Source organism: Neolamprologus multifasciatus, chromosome 2 (genome assembly GCF_963576455.1).
Source record: "Neolamprologus multifasciatus chromosome 2, fNeoMul1.2, whole genome shotgun sequence".
In the NCBI taxonomy this organism is placed as follows: domain Eukaryota; kingdom Metazoa; phylum Chordata; class Actinopteri; order Cichliformes; family Cichlidae; genus Neolamprologus; species Neolamprologus multifasciatus.
This window is the reverse complement of record NC_140440.1, coordinates 3,292,123-3,319,049: the sequence shown is the minus strand read 5'-3', so window position 1 is coordinate 3,319,049 and position 26,927 is coordinate 3,292,123. Positions and strand designations below refer to the sequence as shown.

At 43.3% G+C, this 26,927-nt stretch overlaps 1 protein-coding gene across 4 annotated transcripts in view; it reads left to right on the top strand.

Moving 5' to 3' along the window:
* glra1 (glycine receptor, alpha 1) overlaps positions 1-23,213 on the top strand; it is a 135,159-nt gene extending 111,946 nt beyond the window's left edge. For 2 of the 4 annotated variants that reach the window (XM_085182943.1, XM_085182955.1), the window contains one exon: positions 17,080-23,213. In XM_085182943.1, the coding sequence (XP_085039069.1) occupies positions 17,080-17,388 (309 nt within the window). In that variant the 3' untranslated portion in view covers positions 17,389-23,213. The remainder of the gene's footprint in view (positions 1-17,079) is intronic. The other 2 variants (XM_085182964.1, XM_085182951.1) reach the window with 1 other exon arrangement.
* Positions 23,214-26,927: the final 3,714 nt, after the last annotated feature.

Below are 26,927 nucleotides of genomic sequence, written 5' to 3'. Positions count from 1 at the left end.
TCTTAAAATAGACAGTGAGCTGCCGTGGTGGAGGTTTAGGCTCACTGCCTCTATCAGATTCCAAGAATAAGAACATGAAGTAGGAAGTGACCATAATGTTTAACAAACATATGGAAACAGAGCTCTGAGGACTCTGACTGACCCACCTCTGCTCCAGGATCTCAGGCTGTAGTCAGAAGTCGGCCCCGAGTCAGAATGTAAAATCAGTATGAGACCTTTCTTTGAGCGCACCTGAAAGTGTGATGTCATCCCGTGATGTCACGCTTTCTACAAAAAAGCAAACAAATGTTTAACCCATAATCTCAGGAGCAAAAGTTCATATCATTCGACCTTCACGGAGGAGGATCGAAGGCTTGGGGGGGGCATATATATATATCAGCATATATAAAAATGTCTGACCCACGAGCAAACAGCGGTATTCCCAAATGAACCCCGCTAACGGAGTGTGATTGAATCCTCCCTCCACAGAAATCTCAGTCCACAAAGGCACAGTGAGGGAGAGAGAGAGGGACGGGAGGCCGGTCTGTGGGAATATAGAAAAATAATCCAAAATAAAATATATAAATCTTAAATCCCATTGTGGTAATCCCCAATCCCCCTGAGCAGCGATGGGAGGTGAAGAGGTAGATTAGCAGCCCGGCTGCCGCTGCACTTTCCAGGGAATCAGACACTCACCCCTCTCTCGGCCCTCGAGTCCACAGAGAGACAGTGAAAGAGGACCGCAGGCTCAGGACTGACCCACATCTGCAACACCAAACCTTTTGCATACGTTTTTTTTATCTCACACTCTCTGTGTGGCCCTGCGATGGAAGCGGGGTGAATGTAGGCCATCGGCCCGTTATGCAATTTGAGCCTTGTACATGGCGGCCCGTCTGTCGGTCTTCCTGCCTTTACATCTGGCCGTTTGGAATCCTTAATATTTATTTTAAGCTTGTATTACAAAATAGGTGAATTCATGTTCTGGGGTTCTTATATAACATCATTTGTTTTTCAGTTTTTGTGTCATGTTGTGTAGTCGAGTTTTTGTTGAGGTTGTCTGAGGTGACCCTTCAGTCACCAAAAATCCTCTAATGTCATTTAACAGTTGATGTCTCTGCAGTGAGCGCTGAGTTTTGTACTTTCTTATATAAAACAGTGTGTATTACATTCATCACCAACTAAATATAAGAATCAACAGGGAGAATGAATATCTGAATAAATCAGTTAGTGCTTTATTCAGAGCTCAAAGCTTTAGTGACAAACGGCTTGTTAAATACATCCGAACTGCTACCAAAGTAATGTTGGCGAGCTTTACAGAAAACAACTCCGGGATCAGTTGACTCATTTTTCGGGTACAGTAACCTGGGATACCACTGGTCGATATTTTCTGGATGTCTACCATCTATATTGTTTTAAACTCCATCCTGGAAGGATGAAGTTCAGTTCCTCCCAGATCTTGATCTCGTCTTATTGGCCTCTTGTTGAGTCAGCCCAACAGCCTGAACTCGGCGGCCTGAACTCGGCGGCAGCTGTAACCCAGTTGCCTTAACCTGGCATCCTGATCCCGACAGACAGCCTGAACCCAGCGACCTGAACCCGACATAAGAACCCTGCCTGAAATAAAAGGTGCTTACCTAAGTCAAATATTTCAGGAGTGCACTTATGTAAATCTACTTACTCTCCACCACTTGTGCACAACTCATCTCATCACAACACCTTAACAACAAGAGGCTACAAGGACTTCTAAGGACGCAAAGAAAACAGAGATCAATTTGAGGTATTTGCATTTAAAGCAGGATTTTGCCGAGAGGTCTGCATAATTTGGTGGAAATGGAGGAATTCTTCAAAAGTATAAAACAACTTAAAATTCAGCTCCTTGGGTCTTTTTACTTTATTTCAGGCACAATAAAAATGGAATAAAATGATCCCTTAATAAATGTATGAGCACCCTCAATAAGATCATCACCATTAATCCCGACCGCTGTGAAGGAAATCTGATGACAGCGAAACCCCGTCGGCACACAGCGAGTGAGAGGCGTTCAGTCCTTGGGCGTCACTCGTTCTTAATTAACCTCTCTGGCCAGTGCTTCTAATGTGAGTCTAATGTGATCCACAGCCCTCCATTACGGCTGCGAGAGGGCTATCAGTCAGGTTTAAGCTCGCTGCAGAGGAAACTGTCACCGCTGCGCTCCAGCACGCCTAAACCTCACAAACACAGGACTGCTCGGTCAAATCTAAATTCCAGCTGAGATGTAAAAATAACCGCAATCTAACCATGATTATAACCTGGTGTTTTAGAAGCCCAGTCATTAGCACAGTTAAGTCCTGTCCTCATATATTTACTGCATTTGCTGTCCCAGATATTGTGATGTGATTCGATGATAGGGTCTTTTGTATTACTGTAGTCTTTACCTTACAGTAAGAAGAACCTTGAGGCAACTGTCATGTGGATATAAATAAAACTGAATGAATGAAATGAAATGTACGATAGCTTCAGGTCATCACTGATGATCATATACACCTCAGGCTGTCTACTTCTCAGGAAGTGACTACAGCTGGATTAAAGGGTGAAGTGTTAAGTAATTAGCTAATGCTTCCTACCTGCATTAGACAGATAAGCCTGTTATGCTAAGACTTTAGGGAAAACAATGGTTGGAGTCTGCAGCACAGCCTAAATGATTGTGACTATGTGTGATGAACTTACCTGGTCACTTTGAGGATAGCAACCAGGTCTGCAACCAGATCTGTAACCACCACAATCAGAGTAACTTTGGCGATCCAATATGGCGACTTAAATAAGCTGGAGTCAGCCTGCTATCAGTTTATCTGTTATAAATCAGCGATTAACTGTGATAAATTAACAAAAATCACAAATCTGTTGAATTTCTGTTACATAGAAACGAACTACATTCAGAACCTCACAGAGAGAAACAGAAGTTCCTCCACAATAGTGACAAGAGAGTCCTTACTGCAGAACGGCCATCCAACTGACCTGAAAAAACTAGAACTCTCTGTGTCGGACTGAGATTGCTTGGAGACAGGTTGCCTCCCACTAGGTGTTATCCCACTTACAATTCTGAAAGTGTGACATGTTCCAGGGAAGGTGTTTGCCAACCAGTTACAGGAGAACACAAAACTCTGGTAAGATAAACGACTTCCTTACACCAAACAGAGGCTTTTAGTATTGCTGTTGTTGAGTTGTGGTGCAGTTTGTGATCACATTTATGCTTCAAAGAAAGCTGCATGAATGAGATGATCTTGTTAAACAAAGGTATAATATAACAGAGGTATAATATACTTTTATTTTGGACAGAGATTAATTTCCATGATAATCCAGAGCTGCTGGAAAACACTCTGTTAGCGCTAATTAATATACAAATGAAAGACTAGAATTTCACTAATGAAAACAAGAGTTAATAAAGGCAAGATCACTAAGAAAAAATAAAATGTAAAATGATTGGTTTAAAAATCCTTCTAAAGACATTACAATCCTCAGTTTCACCCATGTTTCTTCTATAGTTACCACAAACTGGTTGGAATTATCTACAGGGACCAAACCAGTTTGTGTATCAGGCTGTAAATGTTTATTTCTGCTGGAAGGTTTTAACATGGGAGTCTATGAGAGCTGACTCACTGCTGCCCCTTCTGGTCATTAGAGGTTTTGGCTTCTTAGTTTGATTAAACTTTGAGGTGTGACTGCCAAACAGGTGCCCTCGCTAGTCTAGAACTAGTTTTCTCTGAGCTTATTCGTGCAGATGTTCAGAGCATCTTGCTGCATTAGCATGAAAATTAGTGCATCACTTCCAAGCACTGACAGCAGCAGCTTATAAGGTCACGGTAACAACTTCACAATCAGCGGAGGGCCAGCTGGCACATACACAGAGGCACATATGTGACACCAGTGCACTCGTACGTGTGCTCACTCAGTGCCGTGACACTTGGGCTGGTCCAGAGCGAGAAGAAGCAGGATCCAGATGTCTCTCGCACATATAAACCTTCATATTGGGACACGTGAGGATCTGTGGTACGAGTTAAATATACTTCTTGAGGGGTTCCTGTCATCTAGTGGAGTGATTCCTTCCTGAAAGAGAAGAACCATCTGTGCTGACTTTAGCCCTAATATACATTAGCTGTGTTTTAAGGTAATTACAATGGTGAGCACATGCCTTCCTCTAAGTGTGGTAATTGTCATAGGACAGTACATTGTAATGGATTAGAGTAATTATTCCCCAGAGCGGTTTGTTTCCTGCCATTCTGGCTGCAGCAGAGATGAACCGCTATGAGCTGCAGCTGAGTACAGTTGGAAGCCACTGCAGTCGGAGTGAACAATGTCCTCGAGGACTTTGTGGCTGTTATGCAACTATTGAGATGCATGCTGTAAAGTGCTTTGAAGCATCAAGTGCACATATACAAAAGTGAGAGTGAAAGGAGAGCCAGCTTGTGCCTTGATTTCTTGGGGACTGGAAATCTTTGGCTGAAATCAGCAGGTATGCAAATCCAAGTGAAAGCCGCAGCCTTCTGTCGCTCTGCCCCCCGCCCCGGCTCGTATTTCAGCATCGGATGGAGCTGTGTTTGCGGCACAGGTAGCCGCAGCAGCAGCAGTTGGAGGAGTCCCAGTTGTGCTGATTTCTGTGGTTTCTACTCTGATGTTTTATTGATTTGTTAGTGACACTGATAGTTCGGGGACAACGAGACAGAGAAAGAGCAGAAGCAATTGGACTCAGGATACCTGCTTCAGAAGGACGTCTAATTAGAAAGACAGAGCAAGAGGGTATCAAATAGACAGATACCGCAGCCCTGAGAGAGCAAACGCTGCTGCCAACGTCCACGCAGAGAAACATCCCCCCCTGCTGGGCGAGCACAGCTACTGCATGGGGATCAGATCAATAGCGCCACTCATCCTTGAAGGATAGGCCCGCCTGGCAGCAGCTCGCTTGTTTAACACAGTCAAGCTCTCCAGACTGAAAACGAGAGCCTCTTTAGAAATCAAAGGGAAGTCAAACATTACTGCCTTTGCCTCCGCTTCAATCAGGACTGTCTGCAGTGCCTTCCCTTACAAATTCTAATTAGTATTAAGATGAAGAGAGGCCTTCGTTAAAAAATTATTTGTGAATTATCCACTGTGGAGTGGAGTGGCTCGCATCAGATGCATTAAAAGTGACTGCCCTGCGTTACATCCACAGTCAGAGTAACACAAACACTCAAGCACATCAAAGCAGCAAGCGACTAAAGCACACGACGGTCCTCTCCTGCGTCTCGCTCACCTTAAAAACACGAGAAAAGAAGGAGAGCAATGAGATGATGCTTCCTCCCCTGCAGCCCGGTCGGCCTTCTGGGAAGAGAGATGTGCATTTGCAGAAGAGGCCTGGGGGACATGACCTCCCCGCTGCAGCCTCCGTCCCACTGTTTTATAATGACAGCGCCGTATTAGGGAAACTGACATTCTGATTGATCGGCTATAATCAGCTCGTTAGCCATGATTAGGCGTTTGGGGGGGGTCGACATGCTGGTTTCTCTAAATGCCTTGATCTCACAGGCTGTTCGCCAGCTCTGAGAACAAAGGCAGATAAGAGAGCTCAGGGATTAGGAGGCCCAAAGAAGCGCGGTGTGAGCGATGAGCCATACGTGGCGGCTGAACCTCTGGATTGACAGGCCAGCTGTTGAGTGGCGTTCGGCATTCTTCCTGAGTCCTGATCAGGAAAATCAAGCAAAGTAGTGATTGAAAGTGCTTATAGTCCCTGTTGTCATCAAGCTGCTCAGTACAAGTACAGATTTGTACTGATCACACTACAACATCATGCAAATTTTTATTTAAATATCCATATTTATCTGCTGGACAGGGAAATGTGCCGACCTCTCGCCCTTATTGTAGTGCTGAAAGCCTCGGGATTAGTCAGACATGAATTTGCATGAGGCTCTCCATGTTTTCTCAAGAATAAAAGGATGACCTCTTGGCCAAGAGGCCATCCCGTACACTGTACTATCTACTGTGAGCTCCTCCTGAACTGGTTTCTACCAAAAAACCCAGCCTGTAAAAAGAATGAAACCAGAACAAGGACATGTAATCCTGATTAAACATGTAATAAAATGGAAATCAGCCAATCACACAGATAAGAACCTCATATGTAGATGACAATAAATGTGTGAGCTCATGGACCACCACGATGTCTCAAGCTCAAAATAACGCAGAAAACATTTTTACCATTTCTGTGGACGGTCAACCTTCAGCTTCAGAAACTGTCCTCACCTGCATTAAAAACTAAATTAATGCCAGCATGAACACTAACTGACACCAAAATGCAAACCTCAGATTGAGTGAAAAGGTGACGTGGCTTCCCCGAAAGATATTTATGTCACACACGGTTGAAGTGCAAAGAGAGGAGATACAGGAAGAGAGCAGCAGATCGTGTGGTTCATCATTCCAGGTCACACAGGGCACTCCAATATCATCACTGCCAAAGTTTTACAAAACATCATCAGGAACATCCATAAACTTTCCTCGTACGGCCTTCTGAAAAATTAATATAATGCTGCATGGGCTGGGCTGGGCTGTAGTTACATCGTAAGGTTTTAAAAACTAAGCTTTAAGATGATGATAGTGATAATAAAAACCGAGACAGGCCGACAGTGATCACTGGCTTTTTTTAGGGGCTTGTTCAGATTTAATAGAACAAGATATAAAGCATTAAAACATGTTAAAAACACATCATCCTTAATAAATGCAGAGTAGTTTAGACCTGGAAGCAGGGTTCATACGTCATCACTTAACAACGAGCTAGGGGTTCAAATTAGGACTTTTTAATTTGCCTCATTAGAGCATCAGTGTGACAGATCTGTCAGTCTGAAGAACTGCAGCAGTTTCATGTAATGTAGAGGAGCAGAAACCAGCAATCTGTCTGATGATTCGCTGCAGGAAATTTCAGCAAGGGCATTCTGGGTAAACTTCCAGGCTCATGTCACCATAACGAGCATATGAAGGACTGGTTTTTCCCTACCTTTGACACTGTGACTCCTCCTCCTGGGTCAGAATCACAATCTCTGATATATTTGGTTGCAGTTTTTTTACAAGTGTTTTTCATGGAGATATTTTCTGTGCCCAAACCCAGGATTTAGGGATGCACCGATACCGGTATCGGGTATCGGCCTCGATACCACATTTTCTAAAGTACTTGTACTCGTTAAAAGTCCCCCGATACCGAGGACCAATACCACGGTCTGAGACCTGTCTATGTTTGAGCGGCATGTAAGGGGTTAATCACAGGCGCCGAGTGCCCACCCCCAGGCTCCGAGTGCCCGCCCCCAGGCCCCGAGTGCCCGCCCCCAGGCCCCGGCTGCAGCTCAGAGCGGGGAGAAGGCGAGGAGAGACATATCAGCCGTGTGGAACTATTTCAAAGTGAACGAAGACGCGAAAACAAAGGCGGACTGCAAATTGTGCTCAGCGAAATTGTCCAGAGGAGGTTCTAAAGGTAGTGCATTTAACACAAGCAATTTAATCAAGCACCTAAAATCCCAACACAACAACGAGTACAAAGAGTTTACCCACGCTTATTTACCCACGCTTATTAGCACAGAGGAGCATAGCTGGTGCTATACTAGTGGGACGGAAAATAGTTGGGCATTTTAAACATTCCGCCTTAGCCTACTCCCGCCTCGAGGACATTCAGGGACAGCTCAACCAGCCAATAAAGAGACTGCAGCAGGACGTACAGACACGCTGGAACAGCACGTATTACATGCTCCAGTCCCTCATTGAGCAAAAGCGAGTGCTGGGGATGTCTGAGCATGAACTCCCTGACTATCTCACCGCTCACCAATGGGCTCTTATGGAGACGACTGTTGCCATCCTCGCCCCCTTTGAGGAACTAACTAAAAAATTGAGCAGCTACGACGCACTAGCCTCTGATGTCATCCCAGCTGTGACTGTGCTAGTGAGACTTCTAAACAGAGAAACAGACGAACGAATTTAAAATTAAATTTTGTTTTTTTATAATTATTTATTCTGTAATATGTTGCATACAACATGCTTTGCATTTTAAATAAATGTTCTTAATTCCAAACTAGTCCCTTGTTTGTTTGTTTTTTGTTAAATTATAGGACTAAAGCTGTTACCTGCAAATTTAAATCATGTTTTTATTAAGTACTCGGTATCGGTATCGGTATCGGCGAGTACTGAAATGCAAGTACTCGTACTCGTTTCCAAAAAAGTGGTATCGGTGCATCCCTACCAGGATTCATCCATGTTGGCAGGTTGTAGACAGCAAGCCTATACCTTAACCCTCCCCCACTAGCAGCTAAACGGATCAGCTGCTAGTGACAGACAGACACCCTGGTCTTTATGAGGAATTTCGTGAAATAACAGGACCAAATTATTTAACAGTTATCATAAATGTCAAGGTTAGCTGTTTAGCTATTAGCAGTTACCGATATTGCCGCTTGTGAAGCTATCATTAAGGTAGCAGCTAGCAGCTGTGTTTAATTTGGGAGCTGACCACAAACACGATCTGTCCAGCCCGTGTAACATCTGTAACATCATTATACAAAGCTCATTTAACAGAATCACAGTTAGTAGTGTCTACAGAGTCTAATCTCTGTTCTTTTAAAGTCTCAGACTGAAGTAGAAAAACGTCTGTGCCTCTTTTTTAATGAAAATGGTCTCAAGTGTTGGTATGGTAAATGACTCGCTTACAGAATGCAGTTGGAAATTATTAATGATCCACATAAAGTTTTACTTTTCTGCTCTGAAACTTCACTTATAAGTATGCACAAGGACACAGGTATTAATATGAATTAACTTAATGACTGAGTGTCAGTAGCTCACGAGTGTACTCTCTGCACTGCTGAAGATGAATGAACAACTGCAATTTAAATGTTCTGAACACCCATGCTCACACAACTCCTGTTTCGATATCTCATTGGCACAAATGCACACATTTGCACCTGTAACTACAGCAACTGAAAATAACATGTTTAAGATGGCTGATGTGGGCGTCGTGGGAGAGAATGTGGCTAATCAGAGCTGCAGATGATTGTTGAACAAGGTCTCACAGTTTCTCCCATCTGTGACAGATTTTAATAATAAAACTTCATCTTTGTTAGAAAACTGCTCAGGTATTTGTGGGAAGCTCATTTCCGCCACCTGAATGGGAAAATGACTTGAAACTGAGAAAAGAACTTGGAATATAGAGTTGAGGTGAAATGGCTAAAGGGTAGGCTGTGACGTGTGATCATTCAGTTTCATATAAAGCTTGGTTCCTTGTACTCGTACTGTGATGAGTCACAGGTAAAGAACGAGACCAAGCAACAGCTTCTAAATCATCATCAGTATCATTCATCAGGAGCGCAGCAAGCAGCAGCTTCCTGTTTTTTTTTCTCTGACATTCAAAGGGTTGTACATGATGAATTCCAGCCCAGGATCAGACTGGAAATGCAAAGACTCGATTATTGATTATTTGACAAAAACCAACCAACTGCAACTGTGGATTGCCATGTGTTCTACTCAGAGGCAGCTCCCACGACTTTACATTCCTCAGATTCAAGTTAAAGAGCTGCTGTTTAGTCACACTGCAGGAGATCCATCATGCAGAGCAGCGTGAGCAGTCAAAATAATTGAAAACAGCAACTAGTTTTTTAAAAGTGCAGTTGCCACACCCACACCTGATAACACCTCGCAGGTTTGATGTCTGTGAAATGGGATAGTCCAGCCTTCAGATTTGCGTTACCGCTGTCTTGGTGGAGTTTAATAAACTCAGCCGTCTGCTCCTTGCTATCTAAAATATAACACGACACTGGAGTAAATTCTCTACCATCTCACACTTCTGTTTAATCAGTTTTCTGTTTGACGTTTATTCAGCTGTGTGAAAACTATAACTTTAATCACAGCCAAAATGATTTACTCAGGAACACTGAAAACACTGAAAAAAGCCAAACAATAACATTTTTAAGTTATCTAAGTGACTTATATATCATGTTTAACTTGAGTAGCGAAAGACCGTGCGGGGTCTGAAAATGATGTGCTCCAGTGTTCTCGCCAACTCTAGTGAGCCTTGACTACCCGGTCAGCTATCGAGCTGGTGGGTAACAGACGTCAGAGCACTCTTGCAAATATGTGATGTCTTGATAAACCGAGCAGATATTTGAAGTTGACACAGCTGCATTCTCGCCTGAAAATATGTTAAAAGTTTATTTTGTGACCCAGAAAGAGTAATATTTCAAGCTCTTTAGCCGCCCTTCTCCGCCATTGATGCGTTTGAAAAGTATTTATATTATTATAAAGATATTATAAATACTAATTTAATGAATACAGTATAGCAAAGAGTAATACGAGTAATATTACAACTAAGTAGCTGCCGCCATTATTGGAAACTGGAATTGGCTGGGCCGCACTTTTAAATCGGGGATAGGTTGCGCCATGAAGGATACACCTGACCTATCCTTAAATTTGGGGAAATGAAGGACGCATTTGTCGCATCACTGTGATGTAATCGGCCTTCAAATGCGGCCTCAGGAGGATGTGGCCTATGAATTGAGACACAGCCTATACCTGCACACAGAGCAAAGGAGAAACAGGTGAGACTAATGAGGGCAGGCAGACACAGGTGGAAACGATCAGGAGGGAAGACGAAAACATGAAACAATAAATCAGGAAGTGGAAACAAGACAAAGGCAAGGAAACGTGGGAGAGAGCAGGAAAAGTCCAAATAAGCACCAAAATAGTTTAGATAATCCAGAACAACTAGATCACGTCCAGAGCTAATTTCTGACTGGATGACTCAGGCCACAAATGAAATGAAATAATGAAAAATATTTTGGAGCCCACATATATATATTTTTATATAAATATAAAAAGTGCCAAAGCAGCCTTAGAGCTGTGTGTGCTGACGTAACGGACCCACATTACCACAAACTGAATGACATGAAGAAGAAACTCAGGAATGCATTTGAAGCATCAAAAACCTCCCCTGCAGCTGCCGTGCTTCCTTCTGCCACACAAAACTATAAAAGTGGTGCACAGCAGCATCTTCGACAAACAGCCACACTAACCTTCTCGGGATGACAAATATGTTCCCGTGCCCGAGCGCAGTTATTTCACAGATAAAATCAAATCTATGCTGCGATGCAGAATCCAATCACAGGTGGCCAGACAGGAGACGGATCCTGGACGTATTTCCAGGTGTGAAGTGTACTCTGTCATAGCCGGATATCAGTCTCAACCTGCTGCTTATAACAAACTAAGTTGGGGTGAATTAAAGACACAAAATACCATAGGTACGAATGGAAAAGTTCACATTACTTGGATATTCCTGTCAGCACACCAGAATCCACTCAGCACTGACATATTGATGCTGAAATGTCCTAAAAAGCCTCAAATGGCCTTAATCGAGGCGAGAGGCAGAAGGGAGACAGGGAGAGGAGGTGAAGGGCGGTTTGAGATGGATCCACCGGAAAATGGATCGGCCGAGGCAAATGTATAATATATTTCCTTCCCCGGCGCTTGGCTGGAATTGCTTAGGGGCGAAATCATAAAGCGAAACGCAAGCCAAGAAATTCCTCCTCCAGCCTCTTTCAGCAGAGACTGATGCTGGCGTTAGTTGGGGCTGACACCTCTCTGAATCCTGTTTTATGTAAATGCAGGTCTCTAAAACAAGTATCCAAGGGTAATGTTAGCAGAGGAGACATGGAGGATGGCAGGCCTGATGCAGCTCGCTTTCAGCTTCCTGCTAATCTGCTCGATTAATCACATCAGCTGAGGCAGAGATAGAAACGCTTCAATCCAGAGATGAAAGTGTGATGGATGAGTGAGCTAAGAGGTCCTCTTGCTCTTTTTTCCACTCCTCTTTTAGCGTCTTCCCTCTCCTGCGCTGCCCCAGCTTCTTTCTGAGCATTCTACTTTTCAACATTATTTCATTCCCTTTTACCTTCTTTCATATTTTCTTTCCCTTTAACTGTCCTTGTTTTCTATCTGACTCTAGTCTTGTCTATTGTTTCTGTTCTGCTCGACTATCCCGTCTGTTTCATCCAGCAAAGTGTTCATCTACCAGGTACAGATTAAAGACGAGTCCAGTTATTATGATAAAATTTCATGTGACAAAACGACAAGATGATGCTGAGAAAATCACACAAGCTTCTCTGTCACCAGTACCAATACAAATCTGGGAACCTTCAGCCAGCTCTGAGTGCCGACTCTCAGCTTTGGTTCAAGGCGGTGAACAAAGAATATTCACTAGGAAATGACCATGTAGTCCCTGATTTCAGGAACATAAATCATACAGAAAGTGTCCATCCTTAACACTTTGTGGAGAGTTCCCCAAAACCGAAACTTCCCGCAGGAATCTGAGCAGCAAGTGTTGTTACACTGCTTCTGTCATCCAACAAAAACCAGGGGCACACTGGAAGCCATACATCACGCTGCCTCCACGTGGGAGACCTTCTTGGCTTTCTCTGTAATATGTTCTTCATGTGGTTCGTTTAAAGGCTGATGTTAGTTTTAGTTGCAGAGCTGGTCTGACGTCTTTCGATGTATTTACAAAATATAATATGGCCTCATTGGCCAATGATTGGTTTGCTGTAGAAAGGATCCAGTAATCATCCTGATTAGGATTATATTTTTATCACCACGCTGGCCTCGGGAGTATAGTTAGGCCACTCCTAGTGTTCCCTTGTTTAGCATGAGGCTAAAATATTAACCCTGACCTGAAGTGGTGGACATTAAGTTAGGGATGCACTTGCACCAAGAGCTCCTTTTCACTTGTTTACACAAACAGCTTGCAAATGTAATTGCCACAGTTGGAGTAGATACTACACTGAGTTTGGAGCAGACTTGTTATCTGCTTCATTTATGAAGAGAAGACCACCCTTTGAACTGGCTTTAACGGTCAATGTCATATTTGTTTTTGCCCCCCTCAGATTAAAGCAGAATCTACACTTGTGGTGGTGCAGAGACCAAACATCTCACGGTCCATAACTTTCCAGATTTCATATGTGTGTAAATATGTTAGGATTCGATTTTTGGGCTGTATCAGAGAAGAGACATTAGATGAGCTGGATCCTTTGAGGCTCCTTCGTAGAATCCAAAGGGCAAACCTTAATTCTCCTCCGCCCATCCATCCATCCGTGGACTGTGCGGGACCAGAGCTTGTGTGTTAATGGAGGACATTTTTATAATTAGGCATAAATGTAATGAATCACCTGGTCCATGCGGAGGCGTTCTTCGATGGGTTCCTTCAGGAACCTTGTGAGTTCTTTTCGCCAAGTCTGCAGGCTGCAGGTCTTCCTCCCTTGTCCCTTATTGTTCTCCTTCTCTGACTTCCTTTCTTTTCGTCATTACTCCACCTTTTCTTTCTCCCTCTGCCGTTCCTCTCATTGTGTCTCCTCCTCACGTTCCTCCGCCCTCCACATTAATCACATGGCAGGCAGAATAAAGCAGAGCATCTGTAATAGTTTAGCAGCGTCACTGAAGGACAGGCAGAGGTCGGCTAGCATCACAGCTAATGCATCGACATCTAGCGCGCACGGGCGTGTGTGAGTGTGTGTGCGTGCACATGTGTGTGTGTGTATATGTATTAACAGTAATAGATGGCTTGAAGTGCATGCAAGGACAGAACGGGGACATGAGGCACTAAAAATGGATCGTTACCTGGTGGTCTAACACTCACGCACGCACACACACTCACACACACTCTCAGTACATCTCCCTCACCCGGCTGCGCTGCTTTATTTGATTGGGTTTTTGGAGCATTTTTAACCATTTTCTCTGTGTTATTGATGATATCAAGACAAACAGGCTCATTATTGACTCTTTTTTAACTCCTCCCCCCTGCTAGAAACTGGAGGCTGGTCTAACTGAAGAGAACTGAGGCGCCTGTTTGGTTGGCAGCTTGATTTGTTGCTGCTGCAGAGGTTTTGCGTCACTTTGGTCCTTCTGCTGCCAACAGTTCCTCCTCCTGCTTTCGATTTTGCTCCTGCTTGTTTTCCGATCATAAAATGCTCTTTTTCTTTTCCTTTTCAGCCAAAATGAACTGGAAAGATTCCCTGCTGATAAGCTGCCACACAAACTCCCACCGTGGCCTGCGGGAACAAACAAACAAATGGCATTCAAGCGTGAACTTTACAACCTCGGCTTTTATCAAAAACGCCAAACAAAGACGACTCCTTATCATTGAAGCTAATTTTTAATTTCACGGGTGTTGTTTTAAGTTTGAAGGACATTCTGCACTGTTTATTTTCCTCGTTTAGTTTCCCCACACGCCCTCGCCGTCTCTCAGCCCATTTAGGCCTTTGTGTTCGAGTCCCTGAACCAGATAAGGAAGTCATTGTGTCTCCTGTAATGAAAAGGCAGGGTGAGTGTGGCGATAGGATTTTCAATATCTCGTCACGCTCGGGTGAAAGTGCCGTGCACGCGCCGTAACCTTGAGCACGGTGCACGTCAATCAATCCAAATCCATTTGGCCGCGTCCTCCCGCTCCCCTTGGCGGCTGAGATGAGCGTACGTGGCGTCTGGCGTCAGCTCCTATCGATGACTTCTGCATCTAGGCTGAGCGAGTGTGATCGGCAGCGAGCTTTGGGATTCGTCCCCCCTGCACGGCGCCGCTGGGCCATTCAGTCAAAATAACAATCGATGAGTCACAACCAACCACTGGAATAGCAACACAGGAAATATTATGATTTAGTGGTGCAGCTCTTAAAATTGCATCTTCTTTTCTCAAATACCTGACGGGAACTTGAATAGAAGACACCATGTTTCTCAAACACACTGCTGTTCATTAGATATATATATATATATGATATTTCTGTATTCATTGCTCATATTAATAAAGTTTAACACATTTCTATTTAATGCCATCAAAATCAAACATGGACACACCAATCAAACGTGTCATGATATTAAAGTTGTGCCCACCTACAATCGGTCAAACCTGCTGCCCGACCAAGAAATATCAGTCAGATTTATTATGGTTAAAAAAGCAAATCCAGGCTGCCTATCTATGAAAGAGATGATTGTTACATATCCATTTCATTATGGTGGCCTTTGAGGCTGGTTTGTTACAAGCGGTCAGATGATCCAAACTGGAGCAAAACTCTCATCAGTTGCCAAAGGTTTGGGGTTTTTTACGACTTCCCTCTCAAAGTCATCTTCTCATTTCTGCTTGAACCACTTTTAGCATTGCTGCTGATTTTAGATTTCTCCCTGAAGTCCCCGAATGCCTGTTTGCTCTTTGCCCAAAATGCTGGCCCTTCAACTTGATTTTCATTCTGGTCACACAGATGAAGTCAAAGGGCCATTTTCAGATATTCATTTCTGATGATCATCCACACAGTATTGGGCCCATTTACTGTCTGCACGTTTGAGGTCATGACAAAATGTAAGAGGTCAAAATGGGAACTGCACAGAGTGATCTAAAACTAGAGAGCAGTGGTCCAAGGGCAGTGTTGGTCAAGTTAATGAAAAAAGTAATCAGTAACTAATTACTGATTACTTCCCCAAAAAAGTAATCCGGTTACTTTACTGATTACTTATTTTCAAAAGTAATTAATTACTTAGTTACTTAGTTACTTTTTAAAAACACGATTTAGTACCTGAATAGGTGATAAAGTGATAGATCTTTCAGCCCAATTCTACTTTTTCTACATAATCTATCATACAAAATGTACGCAAATGGAAAAGTCTCTTTTTAAAACTTGTTTTATTAGTTTTAATCTTTTAACTTTATGTATCAAGCAAAAATTAAATTATCTGCAACATTCTCTGACTGGAAGAAATTTGTTTAATATTTAAACCTATTTTCTGCACATTCCAGCACATAAAATATATATATATATATTTTGTGTTTACATTCAGTCTTTCAAATAGATGCAAGTAAAACAGCAGAAAATAAATAAAGTCAAAGACTAAGTAAGTAAGTAAACTTTATTTATATAGCACTTTTCACAGACGTATGTCACAAAGTGCTTTACAAGGTAAAAACATAATACAGTCATAAAATACACCATGAAAACCCTGGTCTAATTAAAAGCTTTTTGAAATAAAAATGTCTTTAGCTGCTTTTTGAAGGTCTCCACTGAGTCCAAACCCCGTAGAAATAGGGGAAGTGCATTCCACAATCTGGGTGCAACAGCTTGGAAAGATCGGTCCCCTCGGGTTTTAAAACGAGTGTGGGGGACCACTACCCTGGTGCAGGTGTGCCGCAGCGGTCAGTGGAAGAATCCGCAAGTTTCTCTGTGAATTTCCCATTACGTCGTTGTGCACTCCGTGCTTGCTCGGAAGTTTAGGGGGGTTTTTTCGCTGTAAAAAGAAGTTTTCTTCCCACGCACAACGGACGCTAATGTTTTTGTCACTTTTTATGGAATCAAACTCAAAGTAAGGTCAGTACTTCCACGCTTTAAACGCTGCACGCTCATACTCTCTCCCGCACTCAATATATTATCCATTGTTGATCTGCACACAGCTGTTGTCACGAACGTCGCACTCCCTTACGTCACTGTCATGAGACATTCTCGCAAAAAAATCACGGTTTTAGTAACGCAGTAACGCAGCGTTCCTACGGGAAAGTAACGGTAATCTAATTACAGTTTTTGCAATAGTAATCCCTTACTTTACTCATTACTTGAAAAAAGTAATCGAATTACAGTAACGTTACTGCCCATCTCTGTCCAAGGGTGTGCAAGAAGATTAGCACGAAGGGAACATTCAGGGGTCAAACCAGGGGTAGTTTTTGCTTTTTTAACAGGATGGAATTGCACAGAGATGAATCAAATATTGTATATTCTCTCTCTCTCTACATACATACATTATATATATATATATATATATATATATATATATATATATATATATATATATATATATATATATATATATATATATATATATATTCTTTTTTTCCTCTTTATTTTAATTAAGACAGCCAGCTGAGAATGAGACGCTAATTCCACCTTAAATTTCTGGTTTATTCAGACACACGGTCATGTGATAAAGTACTTCACTTCCTCGCTTTTCATTTTCACGCCACGTCATCAGTTATTTGTTTTGCATGTCTGCACATCTCTGAAATTCACTCACACACACACCTCTCAACAGTAACGTCTTTCTCTGGTTCCTAACAGCCTGAGTCTTGGCCTGTGTTGCAGGAGGATGAGACGGGCGAGGGCCGCTTCAGTTTCCCCGGTTACGGCATGGGCCCCGCTTGCCTGCAGGCTAAGGACGGCATGGCCATCAAAGGCAACAACAACAATGCCCCGACCTCGGCCGCACCCGAAAAGAGCATCGAGGAGATGAAGAAGCTGTTCATCAGTCGGGCCAAGCGCATCGACACGGTGTCCCGCGTGGCCTTCCCGCTCGTCTTCCTCATTTTTAACATTTTCTACTGGATCATTTACAAGATCATCCGCAGCGAGGACATCCACAAGCAGTAGTGGAGAGCTGAGGAGGAGGACAAGGAGGAGAACGGTGCGGAGAGGAGAAGACAGAGAAAAGGAAACAGAACGCTGACTTCGGTACAAGATCTTTTGCCCCTTTTTCCACCGAGCGTTCTCTCCTCTTCCTCTTCCTTCGCCTTCATTTGGTCGAGGAAAGTCACTTTCTTTGTGGCGGTCGCTCACCATGGCACCACCTGACGCCTACAGACACGATTTCAAATATTTATTATTGCTTTATTTTTCCTTTAATCTCCTCTCCTACCCCGAAACCTGCCCCGTTCCCGTCTCCTTCCAGCTCCTGAATAATCTGGACCGGTGCAATAGCAATGCAGTAAAATGCATGATATATGAATGTGGCAATATATTCAAGAAACGAAAAGTTCAACTTTTGCAGGCATCCCAGCAAAAACTGTGTGGGAGCAGTCGGGCTGAACAAGCGAGGCTTGTAAAAGAAATGTTGTGTTTGATTTTAGCTTTTTGTGTGACGACAGATATAATGCTATGTGACGGGTGGGTTGTGCAAGAGCAGTGTAATATACTCATATATATTATCATAACTGGGAAAAAAATAGGATGTTTGTTTCCACAGGTGGGCGTCTGGATTTAAAGGATTTTTCACCCAAAAAAAAGAAAAGAAAAGAAGGCGGGCCGATCAGTGCTTCCATTGAACAAAGCGATGCAAAGGTCGCGCTTTCTGTATATCGAGATTTGCTTCAAACGTGTACTGCAAGCACTCCTCAAAGCTCCCCCTTCCTCCCGCTGCCATCAAGCACCGTGAAACTGAACCGACCTGTCAATCACACGACTGGACGACATGGGACAAACTATCTCATTTATCCGTGCTCAGCGTGTTCCTCTGCCTGTCCTTCATTTCTGTTTTTTCGGTTGTTTCTTAATGAATTTCTGTGCCGACTCAACGCGTGGCTCCTGCGGCACTCTGACACGCAGGAAGGAGGTGCGCTCTGATGTCAGCAGCTGATGTCGCCTCGCGGGCTCCTGGGTTTTTGAGATTTCGCTTTGTTTTGGTGAAAGCGGACAGAGAACTACTCGAGCGAGGACGTAGCAACACACACATACGTTTACATCTCCAGTAGTGCTTCCTTGCTTTGACCCCGCCTTAACGTAACGCCGCCCATCCCGCTCCCCAGCCGAGAGGACATATGTTACCTTAATTAACTGTATTCCCGCCTCATTCGTATGCACCGACTGTAGCTGCAAACCTCATAAAGCTACGCCGCCATCCACATGCAGAGGCTGTGATGAGTGGATTCGTCATTTGAGGCTTCATAAGTGTGACTAATGATTTTATTTGTTTCTTTTTTTTTCTTGTACTTTGCACCAGGCTTCTCTATGCAACGATCAGTATATGCAAATATGATTTTTCCCACGTCTTAGCACCCTCATCCACATCCCGCTGCAGACAGTGAGAAAAGGTCTTTCATGCTTATTGGTCAGAATGGAGACAAAGGTGTTGCAAACTGCCCAGGCACTTCTGCCCAATGCACACGGATCAGTAGATGGAGAAAAATATATATAAATATATATGTGTGTATGTGTTAAACTAGAAATCTGAAGGAAGGAGGTGGAAGGAGGAGATTGATGTGTGTGCAGTGAGAACTCTGACAGGCTGTGATGTGAAATGTTCTTTTTTTTTGCAAACATTTAATCAATCTCACACTATCTTTTTCTGCTTCTTACACAAAAACCTGCCTTTGCAGCCAAACCTCAAAGGAGCACGTCGACGATTCTTTGTGAGACACCGGGAGGCCTGGCTCAGCCGTACTGCCCAGTGCAGAACCATTTTATTAAATTCCAGCTTGTGCGCTGGTTAAATTAGCCCGATGTAGCTATTATATATTATAATTTGTGTTTCCTGGTTCTGTCCCAATCCTCAGACATACTGTAAGAGTCTTAGAGAGAGCAGATGAACATTTCCGATTATTCCTCTGATAAGCTCTGATCAGTGAGCCACCAGCTGAAAGTCAACCAGCCAGCTAGACCTTCCTCGCTCTGACAATAAAACATGGATTATTTGTTTTGGTCTAAATATCAGACACGGGGAGATTGGCACAAAGTGCATCTCCACTGTTAACTGAAACAAACATTTCGCTGTCCAACTCTGCATTGTGAGAAAAAATATGATTTAAGACGCTATAATTTCATATTCTTTTTATTCTCAGAGACAGAAATACAAAACAATATTTTCATTTGGATGATTTCTTCATTTCTCTCCTCCTGCTGTTTAATCCATGAATCCGCAGCAAAGGGATTCCTTAAAACTAATTTGGGTTTTGTGTCTTTTACAGAACATCTGATGTAGATTTTAATTTAATTAATTCACTTTGTCTCAAAGTACACTGCGAGCAATCCGAAGGGCTATGCTCCACCTCTCCCTCTGCTCACATGATCCCAGCCTGTTCTGACTTTAAAATGGAAGTGCCATAAAATCTGCTTCAGTCCAAACTATGCATCTCATTCACCGAATCATTCCCAGAAAAGGAAAACTGCTCAAAGCTGGAACCTCAGAGGTGCTTCGGTTACTCACAGAGGCCGTTTTATTTCCACATCCGCGGCTGTGTTTCCGTGAGCTCCGGTCGAATCCCCGCCTTCACCCTCTCACCCCTCTTATCGTTACACCTTCAGAGATGTGAGCACGGATTCAGATTCAGAGCAGATCAGACGGTTCAAGCAGGGAAAGTAAAAAGGTGGTGTTTTTTCTGAAAACCCACAAATATGCATGTTAAATGAAGACCTCACCTCAGGTCCAAAGTCGCACTTGTACTTCTCTGCTATTCATGTATGTGGGAGCAACGAAGCAAAACAAGCTCACTGGGCCTTTCAAAGGCTGCTGCGATACTTCTCACACAGCGTTCTTGGTTTGAACAAAGTTCTCCAGAAATCACCTTAAAGCTAATTCCAGGTAATAAACCCTTTCAGTTACACAGGTCAGTCAAGCAGGCGCAGTACTTAAAAAGTAAACCGTTTAGTGCTGCTGAAAGGAATATTTTATATTTGTGTACAGGGACAAATCAACGGCGTCTTAAATGGAAGTGTTCGACTTTTAGTCCACCTGGCTCAGTCGTGGTGAGGCACACAACAAACTTTAAAATAAATTTTATAATAGAGCTTGAGGTGCAGCTCTTCCCAGCAAATGAACTTATTGATCCGTGCACGCTCGCCAGGAAAATCATCTTGGCAGCTCCTCTGAGCGACACGTATGATGCAAACCGCCTCTGATGGCCTCTGTTTGCAGTGAAGCCTCCTCTGTGGTCACGGCCTGCACCCAGGTGGGAAACCTCAGCCGGCTCCGTCTGATTAGGACGGCTCCTTTTATCTTCTGTGCCAAAAACACAAGAACATCAGTCGCCTGTTTTACATACACATGTACATCTTCTCGTGCCATATGGGGGTTGAATATGCAACAAAAAAAGAGGACCTAGAAGCATATCGTGCATCCATTCAACCACCATTTCCCAGCATTTACGGCCCTCCCCTCAGGCGTGGGTCTCGTGCGTGTCATAGTTGTTGTAGAGCTTTTTGTCAGGCCTCATGCCGTCGTATTAATCATTGTTCTCTGTGGGTTTGGGGGGCGGGGGGGGGGGGGGGGGATACTGTGGGTTGGTTTTGCATCGCGATGTGATGCAAACTGACAGAAGGATGAGAGAGAGGGATGCATTTTTAGACGTTTATGGATTTTAAAGTAGCATGGTTTGATTTGCCGATGATTAACGATTCACAGGCTTTTGCAGGGTTTGTTTGATTATCTTGTATTCTATTGTATGTACTATACAACCCGATGACCCCGAGGCAGAAGGAGAAAAAAACAGAGACTCTCGAACTGCTGTGAACTAAAGGAAACATTATTATGACGATTCTTCTTCTTCTTATTTATTTATTTACTTTCTTTGCACAAGTTGGAATGGCCTTAATTTTGCTTTAGTTGCTTCTCTCGTGTATTGGCACAAAGTGCACCTGTTTCGTTTGCCGAACTTACGATTATGCTCATTATGACGCTTATAATCAGAACGTGCACATCAGAGCAGAATGAAAAAAAAAAGTTCAGCAAATCCTTTTTATTTTTCATTAATCTGAGAATCAATATTTTGCATGAATATAAATAAAATGGCAGATATTTTGGCTTGTATAAAAAAATGTGAAGCAATTTGAAGAGAAAAAAAAAGAATGTACCGTTTCTGCTGTATCTGTATATATCTAAATATTTACTGAAATATGTCATACTACTAATTCTATTAATGATTAAAGGTTTTCTGAACAAAAATCTCTTTACCTGTTTTTGAACATTGTCGAGGTTGTTGGAGTTGGATCTTCTGCTTTCTGTTACTCGACTCAAGGATCTGTGTAATTGTTCGAGAAAAAGTATTAAAAATTGCAAAGAAATCCCGGCTGCAGGTTGTTTTTATTTTAATAAAGGTCAGACTTCTTTGTTGTGTTTATCGTGCTTTCAGAATTTCTTTGTCCCACCTACTGCTCATGCAAAATTCCTGCAATTAGAGTGCTTCACGCTAAGCTGCAGACAAGGGAGCAGGTCAACCATGTGTCCTAAAAGTTGACGTTAGAAGTCGGAAAAATGCGTGAGTGTGAGGATTTCCTACAAAACTGCAGCTCTTGTGAAGTCTTCCTCTTACCATCAGTATTGGCGGTAAACCGGTGACGGGGTCGTGGGTGGAGCAGCAAAGGCTGAGTCATGTGCTCCGACCCAACAGACGAGCTGCTGTAGCTCAGACGGCCAGTGTCAGAACACACATAGCATCAGTGACCACCAGAGGAACACCTCGCACTAAGGTGCATTATGGGACGGTGGGCCGGGGTCCCTCTACGTGTCTGAAAAAGCAGTCGCACCTTTCCATCAAAACCTCTGATCCTGTTGAATCCAGGAATATGGCATGTGGCTATGTCAGGTACATGATGTACTCCAGGTAATGATGTTAGCACCTGGAAAAAGGCAGAGACCTCCAACGGGCTCAGGGAGGGGCTGCGGCCGCCTGAGAGCACAGAGGAGAGAGAAAAGAGAGTCTAACTAAGGGAGGATTTGGGGTCACCTGGTCCAGCACTAACTATATGCTTTAGCAAAAAAGGAAAGTTTGAAGTCTAATCTTAAAAGTAGAGATAGTGTCTGTCTCCTGAATCCAAACTGGAAGCTGGTTCCACAGAAGAGGGGCCTGAAAACTGAAGGCTCTGCCTCCCGTTCTACTTTTAAATACTCTAGGAACAACAAGTAACCTGTGAGAGGTAAGTGCTCTAATGGGGTGATATGGTACTGTAAGGTCATTAAAATAAGATGGGGCCTGATTATTTAAGACCTTGTATGTGAGAAGCAGGATTTAAATTCAGGGAGCCGATGAAGAGAAGTCAGTATGGAAGAAATCTGCTCTTTTGAATGAGACTTCCAGGGCAGGTCCTTTAATTATTTTATTCCCATTAACCTGTCTGCATGGCTCTTAATGTAAAACACAGCATTTACTTAGCAAGAGGAAAGTTGACGTCATCATTTGGACCTTATCTCCTGCTGTACTTTTTCACTGGTGTTTGGAGAAGGACCAAGTTGGATATAATATAAAAGGTGGATATAATGTATTTAATATAAAAGTGGAGGCAGCCAATATGGTCTGGACTGCACAAGTGCACACATATCATCAGTGTAAAGTTACAGATTTGTATAGGAATCCACGCCTGGAAGCAATTTAAATGTCTGCAGCAGGACCACAGGAGCTCCACCTGAGCTTTGTTTTTAATCCCTACACGTTTCAGATTTGGGGGGGTTTGTTTTTTTCCCCATCAGGATCTGAGATCCAGAAAGCTCCAGAGAAAGCTTCTAAGTTAGGTGTTCCCCATTTTCAAACAAAGGTGGTCACAGAAATAACATGACTGGTAAGTTAAACAGCAGCAGAGCCCGCACTTTCACCAGTTCACTTTCTTTCCAGACTGGACTTCAGGAGTGGATATTTACCTGACAGAAATCACCTGCATGCAAATCTTTAAAGCCACAGGGCCGTTGGGCTCATTGCTCATCTGTTAGTCAGCCTGCAGCCTGCACTCAGGTGGGAACTGCACTTTCAGTTTGACCTGGTTCTGAAGTTTATTGCAGCCATTCCCGTGGGTCAGACACTGAGTTTGGTTTCTTTTGGTTCTTCCTCTCTGTATCCGACATCCCAGCCAGTAGGAAACATTCCCACAGTGATGGCAAACTGGACCTCAGACAGAAGCTCATGTGTTCAGTAATGAAGCTATGTGATCACTCATCTGCCTGATGTTCTGTTCTTTGCTCCAAACCAACTGCCCTTTTCACTTTAATCTCACTCCTCTGATGTCATTCTTATTCATGCAGCCCACCTCCTCCCCATCTCCACCTCCTCCAGGTCCCTAGAGAACCATCCAAGCCTCCAACAACTGTCTACACTGCTGAGGATGCGGCTCTGCTTTGATGGCTCATCAGAGTCTTATCACACAGCTTAACTGAATTCTGTATCTCAGTGAATCATGTTCAGGCCTTAAAAAGGAGAAACTGTTTAGAAAGTTCTAATGATCGTTATAATGTTTGTGATAAAATGTTTTAATCAAATGTTCAAGGAACATTTTAAGCATCTTTATATTTTAAAAAAAAAACTTCCTGTAAACTGTCTTCTTGATCTCCAGTGTGAGTGAAAGCAGGATGTTCCCCCGGCAGCATGCAGAGCTGCATAGACTTGAGGTCAGGCCGAGTATGAAGGACCCCGAGTGTGGCAGACCCACAGCCGAGCGTCTGAAGGTCAACTTTTCACACTGTTATAGAAACTGTGCCTGGGAGGGAGGGGCTTGTTCTCAGGATCCCTCAGTCACAGGGACAGATGAAGTCTATACACTCCAGCTTCATGAAGTGTCAGGCGAGCTGGTTTCAACAGGAAATCGATGCTAATCATGTCGATGGGAGCACCTCTTATATGTCTCCAGACTCCACCCAGCACGGTGCTGAGAAATGATCCTCTGTGTGTGTGTCCAAAAATTGGACGTTTACTATACTTGTGGGGACTAACAGCCCTTATGGGGACCAAATGCCCAAGTTTGAAGGCATCTTTGAGGCTCAGAATGTGGCTTAGTGTCAGGGTTACAGTTATGGTTAGGTTTAGGCTCAGGGTTAGGATTAGGCATTCATTTTGTCAATTAATATGAAAGATATGAAAACACGACTGTGTGTGTGTGTGTGTGCAGTACGAGCTGTTAAATAACAGTGAGTGGATCTGCGTCAACACGACTGTTTTACTAACAGGACCAGAAACTGGGCACAGACATGGTTGTATACTCAGAGTCTGTTTCTGTTAAAGCTGCTCATAGGGGGCTTCCTGATTTTTTGGGGTTTTCTCTGTATTAATTCAATTCAACTTTATTTATACAGCACCAAATCACAACAACAGTCGCCTCAAGGTGCTTTATATTGTAAGGTAGACCCTACAATAATACATACAGACAAAAACCCAACAATCATATGACCCCCCTATGAGCAAGCACGACAGTGGGAAGGAAAAACTCCCTTTTAACAGGAAGAAACCTCCAGCAGAACCAGGCTCAGGGAGGGGCGGGGCCATCTGCCGTGACCAGAATCACTGTGGGTTCTTTACCTTTAAATATAAAGCATCTTGAGGTTACTGTTGCTGTGAATTGATGCTAAATAAATGAAATAAATTGAATTAAACTGAAGTTTCATGCTCAGTTGGATTTAAGTCAACTGATTTCAGCCCCCTTGTTTTGGCTTGGAGAAACGCTCTTGTTTCTCTTGTCCTGCTGCAAATTTAAATTCAGGGAGCCAATGACAGTCCGCGCATGAATAAAGCCCACCTGAGGAATCCCAAACAGAGAGATGGCCTGAATGATGGGGACTGTGTATGAGAGTGACTGACTTTAAAGTGAGGACTGTGTGTTTTAATGGTGTCTGCTAAGTGTGTTTGAGTGAAACCTCCACACTGTGAGCAGAGGGCTACCTCAAAGACAAACGTGTCTTTGTCCCAAACATCATGGAGGGACTGCACACACACACACACACACACACACACACTGACCCGATCCAAACCAGCTGAACTCAAGGTCTGTAATGATACCACACTGTAATATACAGTGTTGGGGAGTAACTGAATACATGTACCGCCGTTACGTATTTAAAATACAAAATATGAGTAACTGTATTCCGTTACAGTTACCGTTTAAAAAGGTGGTATTTAGAATACAGTTACCTTGTTGAAATAAATGGATTACACGGCGGTACTTCCCTGTTTCATATTGTGGCGGACTTTTGTTTGACAGCTATGTTCTGTTGTTCCAGGCGGCAGAGTTACGGTTGCCATGGTTACAGGGTGACGCTCTCTCTCTCTCTGCGCCTGTGCCTGACAAGCCCAGTTGTAAGTACGCTATTAAGACTCGGCTGTATGCTGTGTTCGTGTTTTCCTCTGAAACAAAAAGTTCTGTTGGAGCAGCCTTTCAACGCCTCTCTTTGTCTCTCGCAAGCAAAGTTGACCCAGACAAAGAAGTAAAGCTATTTTTCGGCTACGAGCCCGACACGAACCCGACGTATTAGCCAGAGGTCCCTTTACTACGGTTCGGAGCCGCGGACCTTCAGTAACAGTAATAAATCACAGCAATAGTACATTCAGGTAGTTGTAAAAAGCATGATTAAGTAATCCAAAATATTCAGAATAAGTTACTCTCATCGAGTAAGGTAACGGAATACGTTACAGAATACATTTTGGGGCATGTATTCTGTAATCTGTAATGGAATACATTTTAAAAGTAACCTTCCCAACACTGGTAATATATGAACTTAATCTGGTATCAGTAATGGCACCATTATTCCTTTAAAGCTCATGCAGGGTCATTAAAGACGTGTTGGTCACATTAATACTAAAACAAAGTTGTCAGAGTTTCATGAATGTGCAGCTCTGGCACATCAGGCTGTCTGATACACCACACTGGGTTTTAATGTCTCGGAATCAGTGGTGGTGGTGATGATGATGATTGCAATTTTTGTGCCAAGGGATGCAAACCTTTTTAAATAACCACCCATTAATGGACTCATTTATCTGGCCAGTCACTGATCTGCCAGCTCTACTGGGTAAAATCGAAATATGTGCTCTTGTTGATTGGTGCTTTGAAAGATTCTTTCAACAGACAGGTTTTGGACACGCTCAGATTTCCTGTTTTCTTACATGATGCGTGTCATGTATCGTTTAGATAAAAGGTGAATCTGCTCTCCTCCTAAAAGCAGCACAGCTCCACTCTGACTGCCTCAAATTAAAGACTGGCTTCCACAGAGAGGTCAGAGGTCAATGTCAGCAGCGGGACGACAACTCCACAGCTGCTCAGCTCTGGACCTCAGAGCGAGGAGGGCAGAAGTTTTGATAAGTGGCAAGAGGGCACGTCTCTGATGTATAATGCACGTCAGCTGGAGGGCGGCTGCAGAAGAAAGTCATGGGCACCCGGGATATAACATTTTGTGGCCGGCGGATTCAGATTTTCCGGGACCTACCACCTGAGGTGGCAAAGCGCCGAGC